The sequence below is a fragment of the Cydia strobilella genome, chromosome 25 (genome assembly GCF_947568885.1).
Source record: "Cydia strobilella chromosome 25, ilCydStro3.1, whole genome shotgun sequence".
Lineage (NCBI taxonomy): Eukaryota > Metazoa > Arthropoda > Insecta > Lepidoptera > Tortricidae > Cydia > Cydia strobilella.
The window spans coordinates 3626655-3651328 of NC_086065.1; the positions used below are offsets into that span (position 1 = coordinate 3626655).

Sequence of the window (24674 nt, forward strand, 5' to 3'; positions counted from 1 at the left end):
CACCGAGGGTTCCGTACTTTTTAGTAAGTATTGGTTGTTGTAGCGGCAACAGAAATACATCACACTTTATTTCGTGACACTTTATTTTCACTATGTTCTTTTAATGTATGTCTATTGTCTGTGTGTTTACGAATAAAAACTATTCTATTCTATTCTATCATCTGTGAAAATTTCAACTGTCTGGCTATCACGGTTGATGAGATACAACCTGGTGACAGACAGACGGGCAGACAGACAGACTGACAGAGGAGTCTTAGTACTAGGGTCCTGTTTTTACCCTTTGGGTACGGAACCCTAAAAAGTATATTTCAAATTACTGTGCTGTAATCCAGTAATTGAACCTTTTTTTTGCTTTCCCCTAGATTTGTCCACGAGTATATATGCTGCAAAGCTGAAAATAAGGGAAAACAAAATCAAAACCCTAACAAATTGTTAACAGAATTGGCCCCACGGCACGCGTATGCGCATTGTTGGTTCAGTAACGATTACACTGATGCGGATAACCGTGCTCCGGTGTATGAGCAAGACAGCGCACGCATATAGCGACGTCCCGATTGCACACCGAAAAGCTGGCGGATTCGCATAGACCGCTTTACCCTCGCTCGGTTCAGTGGGTACAGCTAATCCCCGGGTCAACGTTCCAAACCTGATTATGTGATATTTGCATGAGAGCACACAATAGACTACAGTGTTTTTGCCTAATTTAAAAAAACCGGCTAAGTGCGAGTCGGACTCGCGCACGAAGGGTTCCGTATCATTACGCAAAAAAAGCAAAAAAATCACGTTTGTTGTAGCCCCACTTAAATATTTATTTTATTCTGTTTTTAGTTTTTGTTGTTATAGCGGCAACAGAAATACATCATCTGTGAAAATTTCAACTGTCTAGCTATGTTCATGAGATACAGCCGGTAACAGACGGACAGACAGACAGACAGACAGCGAAGTCTTAGTAATAGGGTCCCGTTTTTACCCTTTGGATAATCATCGAGATTTGATTTGGTTTACAGTTAGTATTTTCCTTGTTAGTTGTTGTTAGTATGGTAGCAAAGTTTAACCCCCGTGTCTTGAAACTAACGCTCAAGATTCCACTTTTCAAACCATCGCTACGTTCGTGGGTTAATTTTGGAATCATACACTTGCTCGGATATCAATGTTAGCACGAGGGATTATACAACTTTGCACTCTTGTGAAACTTTCGTTCAATGGAATTGAATAGGGTATTTGACTACTAGTCAAATCAGTTTCTTTTTTCGAACTGTCAAAACGATTTTGCTACTATGGAGTTTATATAAAACACTAGCATGTGACGTCACAAATTGTAAAATAATTGATTTTTAATACAGTCAAATACCCTATTGTCTCTGTTTGGCCCGATGGTTGGCTGGTATTTGTAGGTAAGTACATTATTTTTATGTTTTGCGCAATAGTTTAAATAAATAAATAAAATATTCTAAAACAAACAACAAATCGAATTACAACATTTATTTCAGAACATTATTATGTTATCAGTATAATAAATTGCGTCACATTTGTCAAAATTTGATCTTTTCAAGCTTAATTAAATACTATACATATACACGAGAGAGAAGGTATTGGAAACTATTACGTATCTACTAAAATATTACACAATTTTACTAAGATCTCAGTTTATTAGAGTATTAGAACAATTCGCAATTAATGTCTTACGAAGGTTTTTAAAATTAAGTACCATCCATATGCTTTAATAAGCGCCACTTCCACCATCCCACTAACCCGGGTTACCGGTTAAACCTGGAGTTACAGTGGTTACCAGTACAATTTGAACTGGGTTAGTACAATTTGACGGGCAGTGGACGGAATACAGCCGCCGCGGACACTCGTGCCTGAGGAAGACCTCCCGACGAGTCCGAAACATGTCGCCAAAAGCGACTAAAAATACTAGTGGGTGAAACCGTAGTGATCTAAATATTTTGAAATATGTCTCACGATAGTTTAATTTCGATTACTGGGTTAACGGGTTAACCCCGGGTTAGTAGGATGGTGCAAGTGGCGCTAATACTACCAGGCGATTTCTAAATAACGAGTTTTTTTTTGTTTCAAGATAGAAGATCAATAAAATTGTAAATCTTGTATTTAATTTAACATTTTTAGATATTAGTGTACAAAGTGATTTCGTCATCGACTCATTGTGAACCTTATCGCAATGCACGAAGGTCGATATTGGGCTGTAGCCGCGCCACAGAATAAGTAATAGTATTATCATACAGAACGGCCACGCACCGCCCCGCCCCGATTCGAACTACCTCGCCCCGCGACACCAGATTGACGACCTTTTGCCGAACGCTCAGTTCAATGAGGGCTACCGTTTTTGTGCTCACCAGTTAGCGCCACTGTAGATGAAGGTCCAGAAAAACAGATCTCAGAATTCTTCTATGCTTATTTTTATAAAATCAATAAGTACGTTCTAATATACACAAAGGTCTAAATGTGCCTTTTTTTTATCTGTTTAATTTTGCATATGTATTTTAGTTGGCACTTTTTTAAACCACTAACATTTATTGAGCTATATCTATTGTTTACCATAATTAATCAAAGATGGACAAAGATTTACCACAATTATGAATAAGGAGTGAAAATTCCCGATAAAAAAGCTTGAAACTCCCAAACATTCTATGCATTTGACATTTTGAAAGCCTAGCCTAGCGGCGAAATTAAACGCGGTATTAGCCCTCATTTTTAAGCAACACACACACAATGACGCATGCCGCGTGTACAGACGTGACGTTCACACATAGAAACGCAAATGATTTTTCATGTATAGCATGTCCGCCCTGTGGCCGCGCGCATAGATTAGTATGTTATTACTGTAAGCCGCGCGCGTCAGTTGACGACTTTATCGGTCAATGAGTTAAGCCAAAGATTTGCTCGATTTTTTACACGTGCACTGGTTATTCTCACGAACTATTTAGCAACGAGGCGCGTGTACGAGTTTTTGTAGATCACGATCCAATTATCCACAGGTCTCGCTCGTAAAACTAGTACTCGAAATCGAGATCCACCCATGGGCATTTTGACTGAAAAGAAAATTAATATTATGAGAACTATATTTCAACTTCTTCCGCTATTGTATGTTGTGCTTGTTATATTAGTTAAAAATTGTTGAGTATAAATCTTCTCAAATAATTTTTACGTCTAAATTCCTAATCTGTTAAACAAAAGCCATTGTTTCTTTTCTGCGGTCGGCCATTGTATCTGAGCGCGTGCTACGGCGTGTGCCATTGTCAGACACAATGGCCGATCGCTCACATAAAAGAAACAATGGCTTTTGTTTAACAGATTACCGTCTTAGGCGTGAAAATCATTTGAGAAGATGAAAGCTATAATACCTTTTGCGACACTTGCGACATCTAGTGTCAAGCAGCGATATTAATAATTCCGCTACTTAACGCATATCTTTTGCGACACTCGCGACATCTAGTGTCAAGCAGCGATATTAATAATTCCGCTACTTAACGCATATCTTTTGCGACACTTGCGACATCTAGTGTCAAGCAGCGATATTAATAATTCCGCTACTTAACGCATATCATTTGCGACACTCGCGACATCTAGTGTCAAGCAGCGATATTAATAATTCCGCTACTTAACGCATATCTTTTGCGACACTCGCGACATCTAGTGTCAAGCAGCGATATTAATAATTCCGCTACTTAACGCATATCAAGGGGATTAGCAGTCCATGTTTATATTTTTTATACTACGTCGGTGGCAAACAAGTATACGGCCCGCCTGATGTTAAGCAGTCTCCGTAGCCTATGGACGACTGCAACTCCAGAGGTGTTACATGCGCGTTGCCGATCCTAACAACCCGCAGCCTCGTTGAGCTCTGGCAACCTTACTCACCGGTAGGAACACGACACTATAAGTAGGGCTGCGGTTTTCTGTATGATGGAGGTATTTCACCATAACCTGCTCTAACGTATGCGGAGTGAAATCTGGACAAAATTCAATGTCGTATTGAATTTACTGTGGTTACAAAATTTACTATGACAGTACCGCTCTATAATATACTAACAAATATAATTATTTATTAAGCAATATAATCCATTTACAAACAATAATTAAAACTAATAAACTAAAGGTCTAATATGCGCCTCCACCCTGCATCGTACCCGGCTCAAAAGTCCCCATGATGCCTGCAGCATTCCCTCGCTGCACTGCAATTGAGATCTGTTGAACCAGGTACGATCCAGAGCGGGGGTCGCAGCCCCTCTCCCGTAGACGCCTCCCCAGTTCACCAATCAGACGCCGAGCCTCAGAGCCCCAGGGCCCCGCGGTTTCTATTGCCACCGGCACGAAGTCATAGCTTGATTCCAGGGCGGAGTATTTGGTGTGCTTTAGCTTGGCGGCGGATTAAATAAAAACAACATGATTATTTTTCATAAATTTTTACGTATTTTTATAATGTATTTATGTGTTAAATGCAAGATAAAGTTTACTCAAATGCGAGATTTTTAACGGAAGTTGTGGTACTTTAAAGCCATCGGTGTCAAAAAAAAACAAATGTTGGCATTTTATTTACTTACAATTTTATCTTCCTTAGGAAAAATTTTTAGGAAACTTCGTATGCTCGACATATGTCACATTCTCGTCCGTTGGACCATTGTGGTGTTCTCAAAATAATGGTTACCTTGACATACTTTTCCATTTTAAGTGACATATATATAGACTAAATTGGTAGTTAGATATGAAGGGTACACGTTTGGTACACGGAAAGAACATGTCTAGTCACTTTTTTCGGAAAATGAGATTTTCATCTCAAAATGTAGAGCACTTAATGAACTATTAGTTATATATTTTGCTACCACTGTATAATATATGTAACACAACTTTTTTTTTGTTAAAAAAGACCTGGTCACGGAATTACCATACATTTTGACATGGATCCAAATTTTAAAACCGCGATTACTCAAAATGTTACTTAAGTGACTAGACATGTTCTTTCCTGTACCAAAGATAGATTTAACTCCGTAATAGATGGATACAGTCTAAGGAAAAAACGTGCCTCGAAGATCAAGAAAATTTGATTCTCGTTCAGAGGGCGCTACTAGTTTTGGCCTACAGTCGTATAGATGGCGTTGACGGTTTCGTTTGTTATTTAACAATTTTAACGCATATCAGAGAAAGAACATGGGTCAAAATCATAAAAAAAATTAATGCAAATAAAAAAAATCATTTATCTATATTTAAATACATTCTATCGTATTTTTATAAATCTTCATTTTTAGTTTTAAAGTGTGTCGACAGATGGCAGTGAATTTACTGTGGTTACAAAATTTACTATGACAGTACCGCTTTAGTATAAGTTACTCTATGCCTGTTAGTTAGTTAGTTTTGCTGGGCATTTTCCGCAACTCGACATCCAATGTGCCTATTTTGCGTGAAACGAGGTAGCGCTACTCTAACCACCCCAGCTCCTCCACGAAGCCTAGCAAGGTCTTCAGGTTGCTAGTTGCTTCCTTTAGTGTGCATGGATTTCCTAGGTATTTGCTCCTATATACTTCTACCTGTTTACAGTCTAGGAGAATATGTTTTGTTGTTTCTTCTTCTGCCATGCACGCTCTGCACATGGGGCTGTCCGTTTTACCCATGATATGTAGGTGTTTGTTTAGTGTGTTATGTCCTGTTATTAATCCTACTATTTTACGTAGTTGGCTTCTTGCCTCTATGCCTGTACCCTTCATATAATTTCAGTTTAATTAATGTATTAAACTTTATTAATGTATGTTTATAATTAAAAAATCTGAATCTGAATTTATTGTTTACTTTTTATATGTTCAAAACTTTGTCCAGATTTCACTCCGCATACGTTAGATCTGGAATGACATCCTCTATGTGTGTGTATTAGTCTATGGTATGTGACAATTTACCCTCGTGTCGTAGGGCACTTTGGTCCTCCGGAGCCGCAGGCGCAGCGGCCGCGCGCGCCGCACTGCGCACTGCACCAGCTCCGGTGACACCTGCACGCAGCCCTGCACGTCTAGTACCTATAACAATCAATCATTATCCCCTTATTTACAGTGTGACATGAAATATTAGAAATTAAATAAAATGGAACTAAAAAACCGGCCAAGTGCGAGTCGGACTCGCCCACCGAGGGTTCCGTAGTTTTTTTTTTTTTTTTTTTTTTTATTTAAATATGAAACAAACGGTCATACATAAAATATTGTTACAGTTTCTTCTCTTAGTGTAGACCTATAGTTTCCATTTTTATTAAACATATCTTACCTACCTATCTTGGCTTAAGTTAAGTTACTTTTTAGTATTTGTTGTTATAGCGGCAACAGAAATACATCATCTGTGAAAATTTCAATTGTCTAGCTATCACGGTTCATGAGATACAGCCTGGTGACAGACAGACGGACAGCGGAGTCTTAGTAATAGGGTCCCGTATTTACCCTTTGGGTACGGAACCCTAAAAATGGAATTGTTGCCATTACGTCAAAAATGTGACAGTTACGTAGAAAGTGGCGCCCTCATTTATTTTCTACTATTTTATGTCACACCACTGTATATTAATAGTTATTTACGATACGAGTGCGGAAAAGAGGAAATTCGAAACGAGTGGCGATAAATTAAAACACGACCGCAGGAAGTGTTTTAAATCGACACGAGTTGCGAATTACCTATTCGCACATGTATCGTACAACGTTTTACAGTACATATGGCCCTTTAAACTTTCGACATATGCACGAAAAGTGCTCTTTTACGCACTAGTGCGAGAAAGTAGCACCATATGTGCTGTAAAATCTTAGAAAACCTCTGTTGAATGTTGTACTTTTCCAGCAAAAAACATGAGCGCTTGTGTGTGTGTGTGTGTGTGTGTGTGTGCATGTGTGTATGTGTGTGCGTTTGGGTGCACTACATAATATCAATTGCCGTATCGTCGCTAACCACAGAATGAAGTTGTGATTGTTATTAACTTTGTGATTCAGATAAATACAATCAAAATAAAACTGGACAAGTGTCGGACTCCGGACGGCCGGTTTTTTTATTACATGCAGTAAGGGATTAACTCTTAATGTCTTTAGGCTTTAATAGTTACCTCTAGATTAGGGCAGTATTTTAAACACGCTGCAAGGTCGCTGTCTGTAAGCGCAGTGTTCCAAGCCACCCCGAGCTCTGTTAGGTTTGGCCCCGCTGATCGGCAGAGAGTTATAACACTACTCGCTGTGACACCTGTCAAAAATATAATAGAAGACTGATGTATTATAGTCTAAGAGAGTTAAGAAGCATTAATATTGTAAAAATCTGTTAAGAGTTTGACATAAAGAAATTTTGATGATAAGAAAACTCCTGTATAATATCAAATTAACAAAACAGAAGGTTAAGTCCCTTTATAAGGCAAAAGGATGTCAGAAATTATGCAAAATTGTACCCTATCTCTTGGAAACAAAGTTTAAAATCATGTGGGAAATATATTCCCTCTGTCTATAATACTTACCAGTACAATTCCCAATATCTAGCGTCCTCAACTCCTTACACCCAACTGCGACGTCTTCCAGCCAACCTTCGTGCGAATTATTAATATATCTTCCATAGAAATGTTTTAGCTTACTTAAGCTACTGAGAGCGTCTGAGAACTCGCTACCTACGTTGATCTTTTTGTCGAAAGATACTAATTTTAGGTATTCTAAGTTTGGTGTGTTCCGGAGAAGTAAGTGGACATTTCTGTATACCTGAAAGATAAATATTTAGTCTTAAGATTTGTCGCTAGATGACGCTATACCGGTCTCAAACTAATGCGAAAGTGGTTTAGTATATACTAAACCACTTTTGTTGTGAATATTCACAGAATAATAATACATAGACGGCGAATCTCCTTGGCATGCTTGAAATTAAAATACTACTTCTTTTCGTCGTGGACATCTAGCGTCAAGGAGCGGATTTGTCAATACCGCTACTTGGTTTTTTTACCCCTCCCCCCCTCCTTGTCACACTTGGTCACGTCTTGCGTGACGTCACATTTTTTCAACGAAATCGGCAAATTGAATTAAGTATTATTAATATTTTATAATTTTTTACTAGGCTTAAGTCGTCTTAAGTTTATATTGAATTGTTTTTGACATTTATTTTATAAAAAATAAAAATAAAAAATATTTTTGACAAAAGTAATACATATTAGTAATTTTAAAACCCAAAACTGATTACTGTATAGCGAATAAAATAATTTAATTAAGTTAAAGTGACGTCACAAAGTTTGTGACTCCCCCCCTCCCCCTTGTCACAACATGTCACATTTTCTTGACCCCCTCCGCCTCCGAGGGAGGGCCCTCCCCCTAAACGTTTGATGTAATTAATAGATGACCTGAGTTTAAATCTATCTTATTTCTCTTTTATAATACACACCTCAACACTATTAAGAGTCAACTCCAACTTCGTCAACTCCTCCAAATCCACCGCCGTCCTAAAAAAGTCCGTCATCAGCAAATAGCAAGCGGATATCGTCAGGGATTTCAGTTTAGTGTTCTTAGGCTCAGATAGGAACATGCCAGATACGTAGCTCGCGTTGTTTATCACTAGCTCCTCGATGGGGACAACGCATAGGACCTGGCATATGTATTCGTCTGGTATCTGTAAATGTAATAAGATTTTTTTATATAAATAAAATTAATGTTAGGTCATTAAACTATTATTACTATGTTTAAAACCGGCACAGAGAACCAGCATTTAGCGCCATGAGTTGTTGCCGGCCGACAACAAACTATGGAAGCGGAGCGTGAGTCTCGCGACCTAAACGCGTTAGCGCCATGAACTTCACGGCGCTTACGACGTTTTGGTCCCGTGGTACAGGTTGCGATTGCGACAATTTTATTCTTTGGTATGGCTTCTCTATATTAATAATAACTAATAGGTACATATTTTTATCGCCAACAGCACAGTGTAAAAAGTAACAGTTGACCGACGCCTTTGATGTTTGCGAAAATGCCGACACCGCACAAGAACACATTAGGGCTGTCACAGACTTTTACACAACTGCCCAAGACTTACACTTGACTTACTATAAGACATCCTGTAAGTAGTACCGAGCTACGAACAATGGCGATGTATGCAGCTCGGGTGCGCGGGACCCACCCCTCCCCCCTCGCACCCCGCACATTGTTTTATAGACTGTGCCGACGGCAAGTAGGTAGGTACCTACTTTTCTCTCATTAAGAAAATATGACAAGGCCAATTTCAATCGCCATTTTGACATTTTATTATAATATTAAAGATAAAATATATGATATATGTATATTTACCGTGCATGTATGCAATGATATCCGTTTAAGACGTTTGCAGCATTTAAGCTGATCCAGAGGAAGATAGTATTCTATGCTGCAAAGCTGAAAATAAAGGAAAATTAAGAAATAGCAGCAGAATACAAGAGTAATTTATGTTTTTAAGTAGTAGTAATTGGCGTATGGCGGCGGCTAAGGAAACGGTTCAGTCTATGGATACTTACCAACAGAATCTCAAGGTTAGGACAATGCCATATGATATTTGCAATATCAAAGTCAACAATCCTGTCCGTGCCAATAAAAACTATGTTCTCCCCAAGCTTGGTCAGCATGGCTTCAAACCATCTCTTGCCCGGCTGGTCTTCCCGGTCCAGGGTCAAGTGCCTGCTGTTTGGGTGCCGGTCCCAGCTTAATATGTTGATGATGCAGGGCCTTAGGTATTCTACGGAGAGATTCACACCTAAAAATGTTAAATATTAATTATTTAGTGTAGTGTATCTTTTGTTACATGTTTGTCTGATAAGTTCAGGTTTAGGCAGAAATGGGACATTGTTATCTACCTACAAAGAAATTCACCTATACTTTTTAGAGAAAAACGCGATACAGGGCTTCGGCGCGATACAGGGGCACCTAGTGATTAATCTTAGCTTAAGAATACGATTACTTCAACTAGTACATTACATACTTAAAAACTGCATATACCTACATTTTTTACATGAAAATTAAGAGCCGGCCAGACAAATCCAGCCTTACTCTTTACCAAAAACATATAAAATGTAAACCATGGATGCAATAAATAAATTATTATTATTATTATTATTTTTTTATACCACGTCGGTGGCAATCAAGCATACGGCCCGCCTGATGGTAAGCAGTTACCGTAGCCTATGAACGCCTGCAACACCAGAGATATTACACGCGCGTTGCCGACCCTTTAAAAACCTGTACACTCCTTTTTTGAAGAACCCCATACTGTAGCCCCTCGGGAAAACTTCGGCAGGGAGCTCATTCCACAGCCGAAGCGTACGCGGGAGGAAATTCCTCTTAAACCGCACAGTACGCGACCATTTAGGTGCTAGGGTGTGAGGATGAACACCCTGCCGATGGCGAGCGGTGCGGTGATAGAAAGCGGCCGTTGGTATCATGTCAAACAATTCTTCAGAGCACAGCCCATTGTACAAGCGGTAGAACACACACAAGGAGGCGAAGTCTCTCCTTAGACTTAAAGGTTCGATACCGCTTGTGAGTTTGGGATCGTCGACGATTCGTACAGCGCGCCTTTGGACTGAGTCGAAGGGTCCAAGCTGGCATCCAGGTGCTCCTGCCCAAAGGTGACAGCAGTACTCCATATGGGGTCTGACTTGCGATTTATATAGCAGCAGTATTTGCCCCGGAGTAAAGTATCGCCGTGCTTTATTGATATTTATGAATTATGAATTATGAAAAATACTTACAAAAAATCTAAACCGTGTTCTATCAGAGAAAAACTACGATAGCGCGATGCAGCCAACGTTAAGCCATTATAAGGTAGAGGGAATATATTTCCCGCATAATTTTGAACTTAGTTTCAAATTTTGAATAATTTCTGGCACCCCTGTGCCTTATAAAGGGTTAAAGCGCCATCTAGTGGGAAATTTTAGGAATAGTCAAGCACCTTGCATATATTCTATCATTCGGTATTGCCATCGCCGACTAACGCGCTCGGATCTGATTATTTCTTCAATTGGCACATAGCCAAGAATTTCTCGCCAGCAATCTGCATTGAGCATGTCTAGGATTGTGTATTGGTAGTTGATCGAAACCTGAAAAAATTGATTGTAAGAATTAGTCACTTGGTACTCCAGAGCCACCCTACGACGCCCGCGCTGCGACGCGTTGGTCTGGACGCCCTAGGCACAGAATAAGTAATAGTATTATCATACAGAACGGCAACGCACCGCCCCGCCCCAACTCGAATTACTTCGCCCCGCGACAGCAGATTGACGGCCGTTCGCCGGCCGCTCAGTACGTTTTTAAGCAACTTACTCACCCTATTGCGAATGATGCGTGTACAGACGTGCCGTTCACACATAGAAACGCGAGTGATTTTAAATGTATAGCGTGTCCGCCCTGTGGTACCGCTGGGAAACGAAGTGCAGAAAGACCTCAGCGAACTCGGCGCCGTCGCCTGGACAGAAACGGCTTTGGACAGAGTAGCATGGCGGTCTTTGGTGTCGGAGGCCAAGATCCACTTCGGGTCGTCGCGCCACAGCAGTAAGTAAGTAAGAATTATAATATTGTCTTCGGTTACCGCGATAGTTACTCATGAAATAAAACTATGAAAACGGTTTTTATCGCGTATATATATATATATATCTTTACTTGAAAATAATTGTAGTGTATAACTAGCCTTATGAACCGATTTTGCATGTACAACCAGCCTTAAAGTTTATAGTCTATGATTGTTCATTATTTTAGTATGTGGGTATTTTTGCACTTTGTAATTTTTCCTCAGTCACCCGTTGACCACGAACGCTGTAAAGGGTTCGAAACGTCGGGATGTATTATAAATTCAACACACGCGATATAATCCGTTTTCATAGTTTTATTTCATAAGTAAGAATTTGTCAAAATGGGGTGAAGTTTAGTATCTTACTGTGACTAAAATAAGGCAATCGGAAAGATTGTGTAGTGATAACTTCTGCTCGTAACATAATGTGCATGGAATGATAATGATTGATAAATAAAAACTGGCCAAGTGCAAGTCGGACTCGCGCACGAAGGGTTGCGTACCATTACGCTAAAAAGGCAAAAAAATCACGTTTATTGTATGGGAGCCCCACTTAAATATTTATTTTATTCTGTTTTTAGTTTTTGTTGTTACAGCGGTAACAGAAATACATCATCTTTGGAAATTTCAACTGTCTAGCTATCATGGTTCATGAGATACAGCCTGATGATGGACGGGCAGACAGACAGACAGCGGAGTCTTAGTGATATAGGGTCCCGTTAATTCTATTAATTTACTTACATCATGATTTGCTGCCATTTTCCTCTGCAGTTTTTTCACTTTAATGTGTAGTGAAATGTGTTTCTCCGTCTTATTACTAACTTCTTTATGTGACCATGCTTTCTGTTCATTGGTTTCTTGGGAAAACTGTAATTTAAAAAAAAATAAGAATAAACAAAGATAGTTAAAAATATTATTGCCGCCTTGACAATAAAGGTGTGACCAGATATTTGTGAGCGCCTTGGCCGCTTCGATATATCTGGTTGCGACTGTATTACAAAACCTACCCAATAATGGTCCAAAACGAACTTGAATCTCATTCAGCTGTGAATATTATTTGAATGTCGCTGTTCTGAGTCAAAATATTTAAAAGGAAGAGAAACTCTGACAACATCAATAAAACTTAAGATTTGTATTGGATCTGGGTATGTCCTTAAACTACGTCCAAAATTGAGGTATGGGCACTGTGAATGTCATCTCGCTTTGTGTGGTAGGGCACAACACAGCAGATGTCATTCCAGATCTAGAGCAGAGCCCAACTGGGGAAGTACCTCCACCCTCAGAAAACCGCAGCCAAAAAACACTAGACCCTACTCATAGTGTTGTGTTCCTGCCGGTGAGTAAGGTTGCCAGAGCTCAACGAGGGTGTGGAGTGTTAGAGTCGGCAACGCGCATGTAACTCTTCTGGAGTTGCTGGCGTACATAGGCTATGGAGACTGCTTAACATCAGGCGGGCCGTATGCTTGTTTGCCACTGACGTAGTATAAAAAAATTGCAACTTTATTACTTGTTGATCCTGTGGACCATAATTGTGCCATTTTCAACCAAAAGGGTACTTATTGTCGCTTGTCAGTATGACGCTATTTCCATATAGCTTCAATTAGAAATCAACCTTATCGACAAGCGACAATGTGGTACCTTTTGGTTGAAAACGCCACAATTAGTTGCACTACTGGACAATAGTTGCTTCTATCCTTCATTGGCAAAATAAATAACAAATGGTTTCAGAAAGTCTTAAGCGTGTTTAGAAATAAACAAAAAAGTACATAATCTGGTACTTACTAGGGTCTCGGTTTGTATACATTGGCCTTTACACAGTGTTTACCTTAATATTGCATTTAACTTTGTATCATGATTATGACAGAAACTGATGTCCTCTTAGTACATTATACTTCAATGTCTGTCTATAGAAATAAATAGTAGTACATACATTAATAGTTGTTATAAGCCTACGTCTCATAAAGAGTGGCTTGGTTCTAACTAACAACACTTGAAACGCTGTACACGAATAAGTACTACTAATTAAAACAATTGAAATACTGAGTTTTGATTATTAAAACGGCAAAAACATCACAATAAACAACCGAGTTACGAAAGCAAAATATTCGATTGGGGTACGTTCTGAAACTATACCATAATCAGATATTTCGAACGGCGCGCTAAATAAATAAACTCATAATTTTGCAAAGGTGAAAGAGAAACAATCTTAATACTTTTAGATAATTTTGGTTTAACAAAATGAAATATTGTTTGTACACATTTATTTACAATAGGTACAGGTACTCAAAAGTCCTTAAACGATGTGTGGACTGAACTACAAGTTTCGAACGTACTCTATTAATGTCAAAACTGTCACTGTCAAGAAGGTCAATCACCTTGCCCCGGCATTATTCACTTATTATGTTCTTATTATGTAGATGGCGCTATCTACCATTTTTAGGGTTCCGGACCCAAAGGGTAAAAACGGGACCCTATTACGAAGACTTCGCTGTCTGTCTGTCTGTCCGTCTGTCACTAGGCTGTATCTCATGAACCGCGATAGCTAGACAGTTGAAATTTTCACAGATGATGTATTTCTGTTGCCGCTATAACAACAAATACTAAAAAGTACGGAACCCTCGGTGCGAGAGTCCAACTCACACATGGCCCGTTTTTTTATTGCATTTTACTAGTGCTCCAAAAATTTTAGAAATTAAATAAAATGGAACTAAAAGCAAAATATAGTGGAAATATTTATTTTTAAATACCTATTTATATACATGTTTTAAACTATTGAACCAAGTTGCGTTGTAGGGGAACTAAAATTGGCAACAAATTTTTCATTCTTTATGGCATAAATTCTGTCAACCACTGAAAACTTATGAAAAATGGCGTCATTTCCGATTACCGACAGTAGAGACAGCACCTTATCCATGCACATAGCTAATAAATTATATTAAATATGCAATAACTTGCCGTCAACCAATGCTTCATTAGGTGATTTCAATCATTAGCCACAATACACATTTCCATTTGTGTGTATAGCATCTAAATAACACAAAATCTTACTAACGCTATTTCTTATCAGTAAAATAACCCTTATTACTAATTACTATGGAGTTGAGTTTTGTGAAAAGGCCGCGTTAATCTTTAAACTTTTTAACATTTGTGAAACGTGAAATTAGCCGGGCGCACAGATTTCCCCAATAGACAGCACATAAATCACATTATGAAGCATACATGCTGGACGTGTAAATATTTTCAGTTTAGCCGTATGGTGAAATGTGTAGAATTGTAAATCATATTGAACAACTATGAATAGAATAGAATAGAATAGAATAGAATATATTTTATTTGTAGTAATTGTACATCGTCATATTCAAAAATTATTTACAATTAGAAGAACAATACAATTATTATTACAATTATAAAACCAATAATACATTTAAAAGGCATATGCAAGTCAATACGTTTCTATTAAGTGAACATAATTTTAAGCATGTTTTCATTGAATTGAATTATAAATATAAAAAAATGCTTCGATAAGCTTTGAAACCATACACATGTATATCTTGTTTGTCCAAAATTAAAATTCAATATAATAAATATATCTAATCGAGTCGGTTAGTTTTATAAATAGAGTCAGACGTCTATAATTCCATATATGGATCGCATTCGGAAAAAGTGTTACGCAGCGCTCCAAAACACGCGTAGAGCAACAGTATGGAGTTCTTCAAAAGAGGAATGTACAAATCTTAAAGGGTTAGCAACGCGCATGTAAAGTTGCAGGCGTCCTAGGCTACCATCATACGGGCCCTGGGCCGGATTTAGAGGTCTGGAGGCCTCGGGGCAACAAAGGAGTGAAGCCCCCTGGCCCCAAATTATTTTTCCGAAGTCTCTATTGTGGGGGCCCCTTTTTAGTGGATGCCCCGGGGCTGTAGCCCCGGTTGCCCTCCTCTAAATCCCGCCCTTTACGGGCCTCATGCTTGTTTGTCACCGACGTGGTATAAATGACGACGATGGCGACGTGTTACGACTTGTTGGTGGTGGGTGTTTGTAGTGCGCTTGCCGCGGCCGCTGCAAGAAACTTCTGTATTTGCCATTCTTGATTTAGTTTTTAGTGGTCCGTACAAAACTTTCTTCACAGAACACTTATGGGGTCAGAGTTTTGAATGATTCACGGTTAGTTTCACTAGACTTATTGACCGGGATATAGCTGAGACCCACCCGCTATCTTCAGTCACCCGTGAACAAGATGCATGTAACTGCGTCGAAATATCGGGAGCTCAAAAACAAAACAAAAGGTAATAACGGTCTATATCCCGGTCAAAGACTTATGGGATCACTTCGGTCTTGTGGTCTTGTTTTTAATTAATATATATTGCTACATCTTTTTTTTTTTTTTTTTTGTCGGAGTGGGAATGCACTTACGCACGGTGTGTGGGACTCGCCGCTCCTTTTCCCTCTCTTGGCGAGAGGGGGGGAGAACTGGCCCTACCCACTAAACCCACTCCGGCGTTTCAACCTCTTGGCCGTTCGTGAGGGCGCACTGGGATCGATAATATCACAGATGGATACAGTCTAAGGAAAAAACGTGCCTCGAAAATCAAGAAAATTTGATTCTCGTTCAGAGGGCGCTACTAGCTTTGGCCAACTGTCGTATAGATGGCGTTGACGGTTTCGTTTGTTATTTAACAATTTTAACGCATATCAGTGAAAGAACATGGGTCAAAATCATAAAAATAATTAATGCAAATTAAAAAAGTCATTTATCCATATCTAAATACATTTTATCGTATTTTTAAAAATATTTATTTTTAGTTTTAAGAGCCAACAGGAGTGGTCATTTCTCCATACAAACGTACTCGACTGTTTCCTCCGTGGTTTTTGAAGCTAGAGCAATGATTTTTTCAACACAGATTAATATTGTCAATATCTGTGTCGGTGTGTTTTGCTTTTTTTGATATTTTTGTTTTTTAAGGCGCTAGAGCCCTTCAAACATGGCCAAAAATGGCCTCACTGACTATGCCGCAATGAGAGGCGTGGTATTCAAAACTGGTATCAATTAGCCAAAAAATCAAAACAGTCCGACACAGACAATTTCATAATCATTTAGATTTCCAAATTTGGTTACGATTGGTTAAGTTTTGGAGGAGGAAACAGTCGAGTACAAAACCTCGATTTTTGAGATTTTTACGCAGGATTTTTCGCCTAAGCTGCAGTTGTTCTTATCGCACTAATTTTAGGGGCGGGGTCAAGTTTCTAAATACGTACACAGACAGAAAAGTGATGGGCAATAGTCGACATTAAATGTCGATAATCTAGTGATGTGATAAGATCGATAAACCTTTTCAAAGTCGCGATTTGCCTCTTAGTAGGCGAAGTAAGTAAAGTGAGTATGCACTTTGGCCTCAGGGGATATCGTTTAACACTATTTATTATTCCTTGGTTCATACAAAGCTGAGCTGACGCACTAGCTACGAGATTAAGTCCTGGTAACCCGCGAAAAAGGGAGGGGAAAAGTCGGCTTCTGCGGTCCAGTTTGCCTCTATTTCTACATATCTGTTGCTATGAGATCAAATTTGGTATAATTATTGTGTAAATTAGGGACGAATAATTTATTTTAGAAATAATAGTTTCACATTTTCATACACAAATCTGAATGTATGAACGAAACATTAAAATCATATATAATTTTTGGTCACTGATTTGCTCTTTAGAAGCAAATTGTGGTGATTTGCACTAAAAATTAATTACACAATTTAGTCCATTTATTCGTTATTTAGAAAAGTATCAGTTCTAAGTACGTATTCATACATTTGATTGTAAAAAGAATTAGTAATACTTTGGTTAAAATATTGTTTTATATTTTACAATTTTCACTATTATTCTAAAATTTATTTTAAATAAAGTATTACTTTTATTAAATCGTTTATGACGTGATCTTATTAAGTATGTATATGAAAAGGGCTCCACGAGGCGAAATACTTTTTACGCCAATTATTTTCTTTTTTTTTTATTTACAACAAAGACGAAAGTTCGAGAAAAATGTGGTTACTTAATAATTGCCTAACTTGTTGAAAAAATAACTTTACATACTATCAACTTATAACCGTAGTATATTCCATGATATGTTTTAAATGCACCATATTTTTTTCTAATTTTTAAAAGAATATTTAATACCTTTAAAATAATATCTGTCTGTCTGTCTGACTGACTGTCAATCTATCTGTCAGTCTGTCACCAGGCTGTATCTCATGAACCGTGATAGCTAGACAGTTGCAATTTTTACAGATGATGTATTTCTGTTGCCGCTATAACAAGAAATACTAAAAACAGAATAAAATAAATATTTAAGTGGGGCTCCCCAAACAACAAACGTGATTTTTTGCTGTTTTTTGCGTAATGGTACGTTTGCGTTTTTTGTTAATAGCTTTTGAACTTTTTTTATGTGGGAATGCTTCGAATACATTTTTCTAGACATCATTCCGAATCTAATGAGGTATCATACGTATTTTTAAGAGTTAGTATCTCTATTAGTGGCAGCCGTACAAGCCCAATTTCAAAGAAAAACCGCAAATGGATGTACAAGTTAGCCGTTTGGCACACGCATACTGAGGTCAAAACAAAATTTTTGACCCGCAGTTCCTAAAAAAATCCCTTAGGAAGGGTGTGCTACAACATTTTTTTTTGTATGGAAAAAAACATTTTTTTTTTCAAAAACCTATCGTGTGTGGTATCATACGAAAGGGCTTTTTGAGGCGATTCTAAAAGTATACCAAATCATTACATTTTAGCCATTTTTTTTGTAAATTAAAACAAATAGAATTTTCAAAACATACCAAGTTTGGGGTCAATTTAAAGGGTTAAAGAGGTATTTCCCGTTGGATATATGGATATTACGTATCCTTGTATGATTAATATGTACCGTATCTGCAGTACAGTTCCATAAGTCTCGTAAAATAGGTATTGAAGTAGAACGGCCGGTCCGGGCCGTAGCAACTACGCTCGCATTCCATTGCTAATTGTTCTGTTTATAAGTTATTGATATACCCGACAAAAAAAAAACAAAAAAAAGTGTTTTTTGTTTAATTTAGTTTAATTTGTATACTTTTAGTTTAAGTCATATATGTTAATACCTACAGTATTAAGTTATTTGTTATAGGTTAAGTGTGCGCTCACCGATAAAATGTATTTTGCGTGAAAAAAACAATTAATTCTCGTGTAAGTGAATATTATGTATTCTTATGAGAAAATAAAGATCCTTAAACCTAACTGTGTCACTTTGAATTAAAAAAAAACTAAATAAAATTATTTTTAAAATTCCTTTTTTTGGGTTAGATATGAGGAAATCACGTATCATTTTTGGTATATTGTACAAAAAAATCAGCCATATCGTATCTGGAGGAGCCCAAACTTGGTATGTTTTGAAAATTCTTTTTGTTTCAATTTAAGAAAAATGGCTAAAATGTAATGATGTGATATATTTTCAGAATCGCTTCAAAAAGCCCTTTCGTATGATAGATAAGAGAAGAATACGATAGGTTTAAAAAAAAAAGTTTTTTTATACAAAAAAAAAAAGATTTTTTATCCAAAAAAAGTTTCAGCACTCCCCTCCCAAGGGATTTTTTTTAGGAACTGCGGGTCGATAATTTCGTTTTGACCTCTAGTATACGTGTACCAAACGGCTAACCTGTACATCGATTTGCGGTTTTTTAATGCGAACAGCTTACACTATATTTTTAACCACCTTGAACGTTTTGTAGACTAGACTATTGTCCCAAATTGGGGTTTCTTATTCATTCCGACCAGGATTAGGAGCTCTTCAAACATACCTATTTTAATCAAAATCTGACTCATAAATAAAAAACGGACCATTAATAAAACTGTATAATTACATCAACATAAGAAATATCTCATGTCACATGTTTCTTTGTTATGATAATTTTATCTAACCTGAGGCTTTCTTTTTTTCTAATCAACGAAGCCGGAGAGCGACAAATTTGTTTTTCATCACACTTGCTCGAAAAGATCTTATTTCATGCAGGTGTACTGAAGGGAAAACAAAAGGCCTATATTGTTCCCGCGGGAGTTATAGCTTTCTTTTTTTAATTAGATATGTCACTAATTCATACGAAGTACGAACCAAGTAAGTTATAAGTAAAATACTTTGTTTAAAGTATAAGGGTGTGTAAGGGAGTTTTACTTCTAAAATACTGACAATTATAATTTAGTATTTTTGTTTATAATATTTAATTGGATTAATTTAATAGCCGTTTAAAATATTTTTACACAAAATTTTCAATCGTGGCTGAATGCCGAAGGTCTGTGCCTTAGATGCCTAACCTGTCAAGAAATGACAATATGGCGGACGAATATTTGAAATGTCACCGTATTTTATAATTATTTCCCTGAAAATTTAGTTTTTCATTACAAGTGTAACGAAAACCATTGTGTGTAACTCCGGGGGTAAGAATATTGTAAACTCCTCCTTTACAGAATCTCACTTACCCCCCTCGTTGCACAATGTAGGTACTAAAAGCACAGCGTGTCGAAAGTTGATACTTTCCGCACGGAAACGAGAAAAGAAATGATTGTTTTTTTACTCTCCTGTAAAAGTCAAAATGTTATTTGGATTGCAGGTTGTAGAAGGATATTGAATTCAGCTACCTAAAATCAAGAAGTTAAATCACAATAACAGGAAATAAGTAAACGCTCAGTGGTGGTAGCGAGCTAAGCTAACAGAAAAAGTTTGTAAGAACTAGCTATAGCCTATGACATGCCTATATAGCGGGCCGCGACCGCGACGCGACTTGCAGGCATAAGGTCCGTGAGCGCAAATGACGTGCGCGTCTGTGTGCGTGCACCACACACACGGGGATATGGCGGCGCCGCCCCCGTCAGCGCGACGGAGATAATCAGTTTGAAATCTCAAAATTGAGAATTCGCTCAGCTCCTGTTGGCTCTTAAAGTGTGTCGACAGATGGCAGTGAATTTACTGGGGTTACAAAATTTACTATGACAGTACCGCTCTAGTATAAGTTACTCTATGATAATATATTGCTACATCTAATAAGCGATCTATGGCCAGGCATAATGCTAATCACGGACGAACGTGTCATTTTTTCTTGGTATAGTAAAGTTCGCGTGTACAACAATAGTCAATAGTACAAATTAATTAGTTCAGTGGCTGTAGTGGCGATTCCTTGGATTGGTTTCCTGTACGGCAAAGAGGATATAATAGGATAGAGCGGTACTGTCATAGTAAATTTTGTAACCACAGTAAATTCACTGCCATCTATCGACACGCTTTAAAACTAAAAATGAAGATTTATAAAAAAATAAAAATACGATAAAATGTATTTAAATATGGATAAATGATTTTTTTATTTGCATTAATTGTTTTTATGTTTTTGACCCATGTTCTTTCACTGATATGCGTTAAAATTGTTAAATAACAAACGAAACTGTCAACGCCCTCTATACGAGAGTAGGCCAAAGGTAGTGGCGCCATCTGATCGACAATCAAATTTTCGTGATTTTTCGAGGCACGTTTTTTCCTTAGACTGTATCTATCTATTACGGAGCTATATCTATCTTTGCTGTACGGCTACCACCAGTTTGACACTGACATATATTCGCTAGCGTGTGCGTAACTTACTTTCCATGCATCTCGCTCGTACTCGCATATTAGTGCGAGCGAGATGAATAGAAAGTAAATTCCGCAGACGTTAGCGAATATATCAGCATAGAGTAACTTATACTAGAGCGGTACTGTCATAGTAAATTTTGTAACCCCAGTAAAGTCATGTCTGTCAGTCTGCCATCTGTCGACACACTTTAAAACTAAAAATAAATATTTATAAAAATACGATAAAATGTATTTAAATATGGATAAATGATTTTTTTTATTTGCATTAAATATTTTTATGATTTTGACCCATGTTCTTTCACTGATATGCGTTAAAATTGTTAAATAACAAACGAAACCGTCAACGCCATCTATACGACAGTAGGCCAAAGCTAGTAGAGCCCTCTGAACGAGAATCAAATTTTCTTGATTTTCGAGGCACGTTTTTTCTTTAGACTGTATCCATCTATTACGGAGTTATATCTATCTTTGATATCAGTGTGACACTGTTAGGCTAGCCACAGACGCACGGAATTTTCATTCGGTTTCCGTACGGAATAATAGGTGTGAACGGGACGTTGCTATACACATGGTGCTATCGCTTGCACCATTCATTCCGTACGGAAACCGAATAAAAATTCCGTGCGTCTGCGGCCAGCCTTAAGAGCGTTTTCACATTGTCCGATGTCCGATCCGATATCGGATGTCGGAAGGAAGTAAAATGTAAGAAATATGTGTTTCTCTGTATTTATTTGTAGGCACATACGTACAGGTGAAGTTTCAGCTCAGCACAAACGAAAAATGGGATGTGGGTCTAATTAAATAAACCAGAAGTTAAAGAATAAGTATTCTGCAAACCATGTAATAAGGAAGGGCCAAAAAACAGCTAATGGTATATGTATAGGTATAAGTATGTCTAATAGGGAATATTACGCGAAACTCTGCGTAGGTGGCGCCACTACCACAATTTGAGGGTCTACACAACAAGTCGAAACAAGAAAATCGAAATTTCTTTATCTAACATTTCTGTCACTCTTGCGTATTTGAGCGATAAAGAGGCAGATAGCGAAATTTCGGATTCGCGTTTCCCGGTAGGTCTTCTGAAAACAAACCGCCTTGATTCATAAATGTCATATCTTATTATCTCTGAAAACTTGTCAAAAACCTGGTACAGTATGTATAAGTTACTCTATGGTTTACTTAAAAGGCTAGTGCTGCACTCTGGTGGCAGAACATTGCAGTAATATCCCCTATTGCGTATATTTAGAGAATAAGTTCATTATTCTGCAAACCATATAAGGAAGGGCCAAATAAAACAGCTAATAAATAAATAAATAATAAATAAATAAATAAATATTATAGGACATTCTTACACAGATTGACTAAGTCCGACAGTAAGCTCGAGAAGGCTTGTGTTGTGGGTACTTAGACAACGATATATATATAATATACAAATACATAAATACATAGAAAACACCCAAGACTCAGGAACAAATATCTGTGCTCATCACACAAATAAATGCCCTTACCGGGATTCGAACCCAGGACCATCGGCTTCACAGGCAGGGTCACTACCCACTAGGCCAGACCGGTCGGCTAATGGCATAATATATTATGTATATATCTAATTGTGTGGGATTCTACCCATTAAAAGATGTCAATCTCTATTCTACTAACTATATCCTTGGCAGATAAGTCAAATCCGTTCTAACTAAAGCAAAAAATTAATCAATAATAACGATAATTACTGATACATCTAGGATTACAGCGTGGGAAAATGAAAATAATCACTGGATCATTACAATGAATCAATGATTCGTTAATTTCTTTATATGGACTGATCATTAGACAATAGAGGATAATAGGTCTACCACGAGAGGATACACCGCAACCGCGCAAATCACCTTTTCATAGAAATGTAGTCCTCATTTTCCTCTTTGGATAATAACATTATATAGAATTTTATACAATCGTGATATAATGGCGAGCTTTTCAGTCACTACCGTGTCACGAATATTGACGTAACAAGTGTCAACAGAGAGAAGCGCTGGTGGCCTAGCGGTAAGACCGTGCGACTTTCAATCCGGAGGTCGCGGGTTCAAACCCCCGGCTCGTACCAATGAGTTTTTCGGAACTTATGTACGAAATATCATTTGATATTTATACCAGTCGCTTTTCGGTGAAGGAAAACATCGTGAGGAAACCGGACTAATCCTAACAAAGGCCTAGTTTCCCCCTCTGGGTTGGAAGGTCAGACGGCAATCGCTTTCGTAAAAACTAGTGCCTACGTCAATTCTTAGGATTAGTTGTCAAGCGAGCAAGCAAAATGCCGGGATAACGCGAGGAAGATGATGAAGTGTCAACATTATAAAGTTAATTATAATTTTTCAAACTTACAATGATTAAATTTCCAAGATTTCGCAAATTTAGTGACATTCGTCATGGTATAATCAGTGGTGGGCAAACTTTTTTCATGGGGGGCCAGAAAATTAAAAATAAATCCGAGGGAGGCCGAAACTGCGGAAAAAATGCATATTGCTTTGAAACCTTTAAATTATATAAATACTTAAGTCCCCGGCAAGGTCGGTTCTCCATACAAACGTAAGTAGTTAGGTACGCTCTCATTTTAAAACCACTAAGATTGCTCTGAAACTTTATACTTACAATAGGATAAGGTATATATAGGTCCGTAATTAGTATATGTAGCTTCAGATACAATAGTTAAATAAATACAGCGAATTTAAGTTTTTCATACAAAATTAGTTTTTGCTCTATTTCCCTTTTAGTGCTGGAGCTAAACTATAATTACAGACCTAGATATACCTCATGTCATTGTATGTGCAGTTTCATTACAATCCAACACGTAGTTTTAAAATGAGAACGAAACTCCATTTGTATGGGTAGGTGAAATTCGGCAGAGCTTGTCGGGGACTTAAAAATGATGACACGATGTATAAATCTTAGACCACCCATCCATTATATCTACACTTTTCCACAAATTAAGAAAAATAGTCCAACTCAGCTCGTGACTTACAAATAGACAATCAAAACAATTACCACAACTACAGAAAAAACAATATCAACTTTCACCTTACCACTATAAAGTCTATAACCGTATGAAACAGTTTATAGGCCAATTCGAATTTTAGTTATTCGATCTGTTTCCGATATGATTTTTTATACTTTTTTTTATACTACGTCGGTGGCAAACAAGCATACGGCCCGCCTGATGTTAAGCAGTCTCCGTAGCCTCTATGTACGCCTGCAAATCCGTCGTTGAGCTCTGGCAACCTTACTCACCGGCAGGAACACAACACTATGAGTAGGGTCTAGTTTTATTTGGCTGCGGTTTTCTGTAAGGTGGAGGTACTTCCCCAGTTGGCTCTGCTCTAGATCTGGAATGACATCCGCTGTGCTCTGCCCTACCACACCAAGCGAGATGACATTAACAGTGCCCATACCTCTCTCTTGGACGTAGTTTAAGGACATACTGGTCCCCGGGATTCTGATCTGTCGGTGTCAAAAGTGACGTTTT

The 24674-nt window shown here is 37.8% G+C and overlaps 1 protein-coding gene across 1 annotated transcript; it reads right to left on the reverse strand.

Annotated features, from left to right (window-relative positions):
• Nucleotides 1-1467: 1467 nt before the first annotated feature.
• Nucleotides 1468-13614, reverse strand: LOC134752840 (uncharacterized). Its single transcript, XM_063688601.1, has 10 exons — nucleotides 13312-13614; nucleotides 12271-12396; nucleotides 10915-11062; nucleotides 9485-9720; nucleotides 9282-9365; nucleotides 8389-8613; nucleotides 7484-7718; nucleotides 7085-7218; nucleotides 5910-6026; nucleotides 1468-3053 (listed from the first exon to the last, which is right to left on the reverse strand). Exons 2-10 carry the CDS (start codon nucleotides 12286-12288, stop codon nucleotides 3015-3017), a joined length of 1236 nt encoding a protein of 411 aa, XP_063544671.1. The 5' UTR covers nucleotides 12289-12396; nucleotides 13312-13614; the 3' UTR covers nucleotides 1468-3014.
• Nucleotides 13615-24674: the final 11060 nt, after the last annotated feature.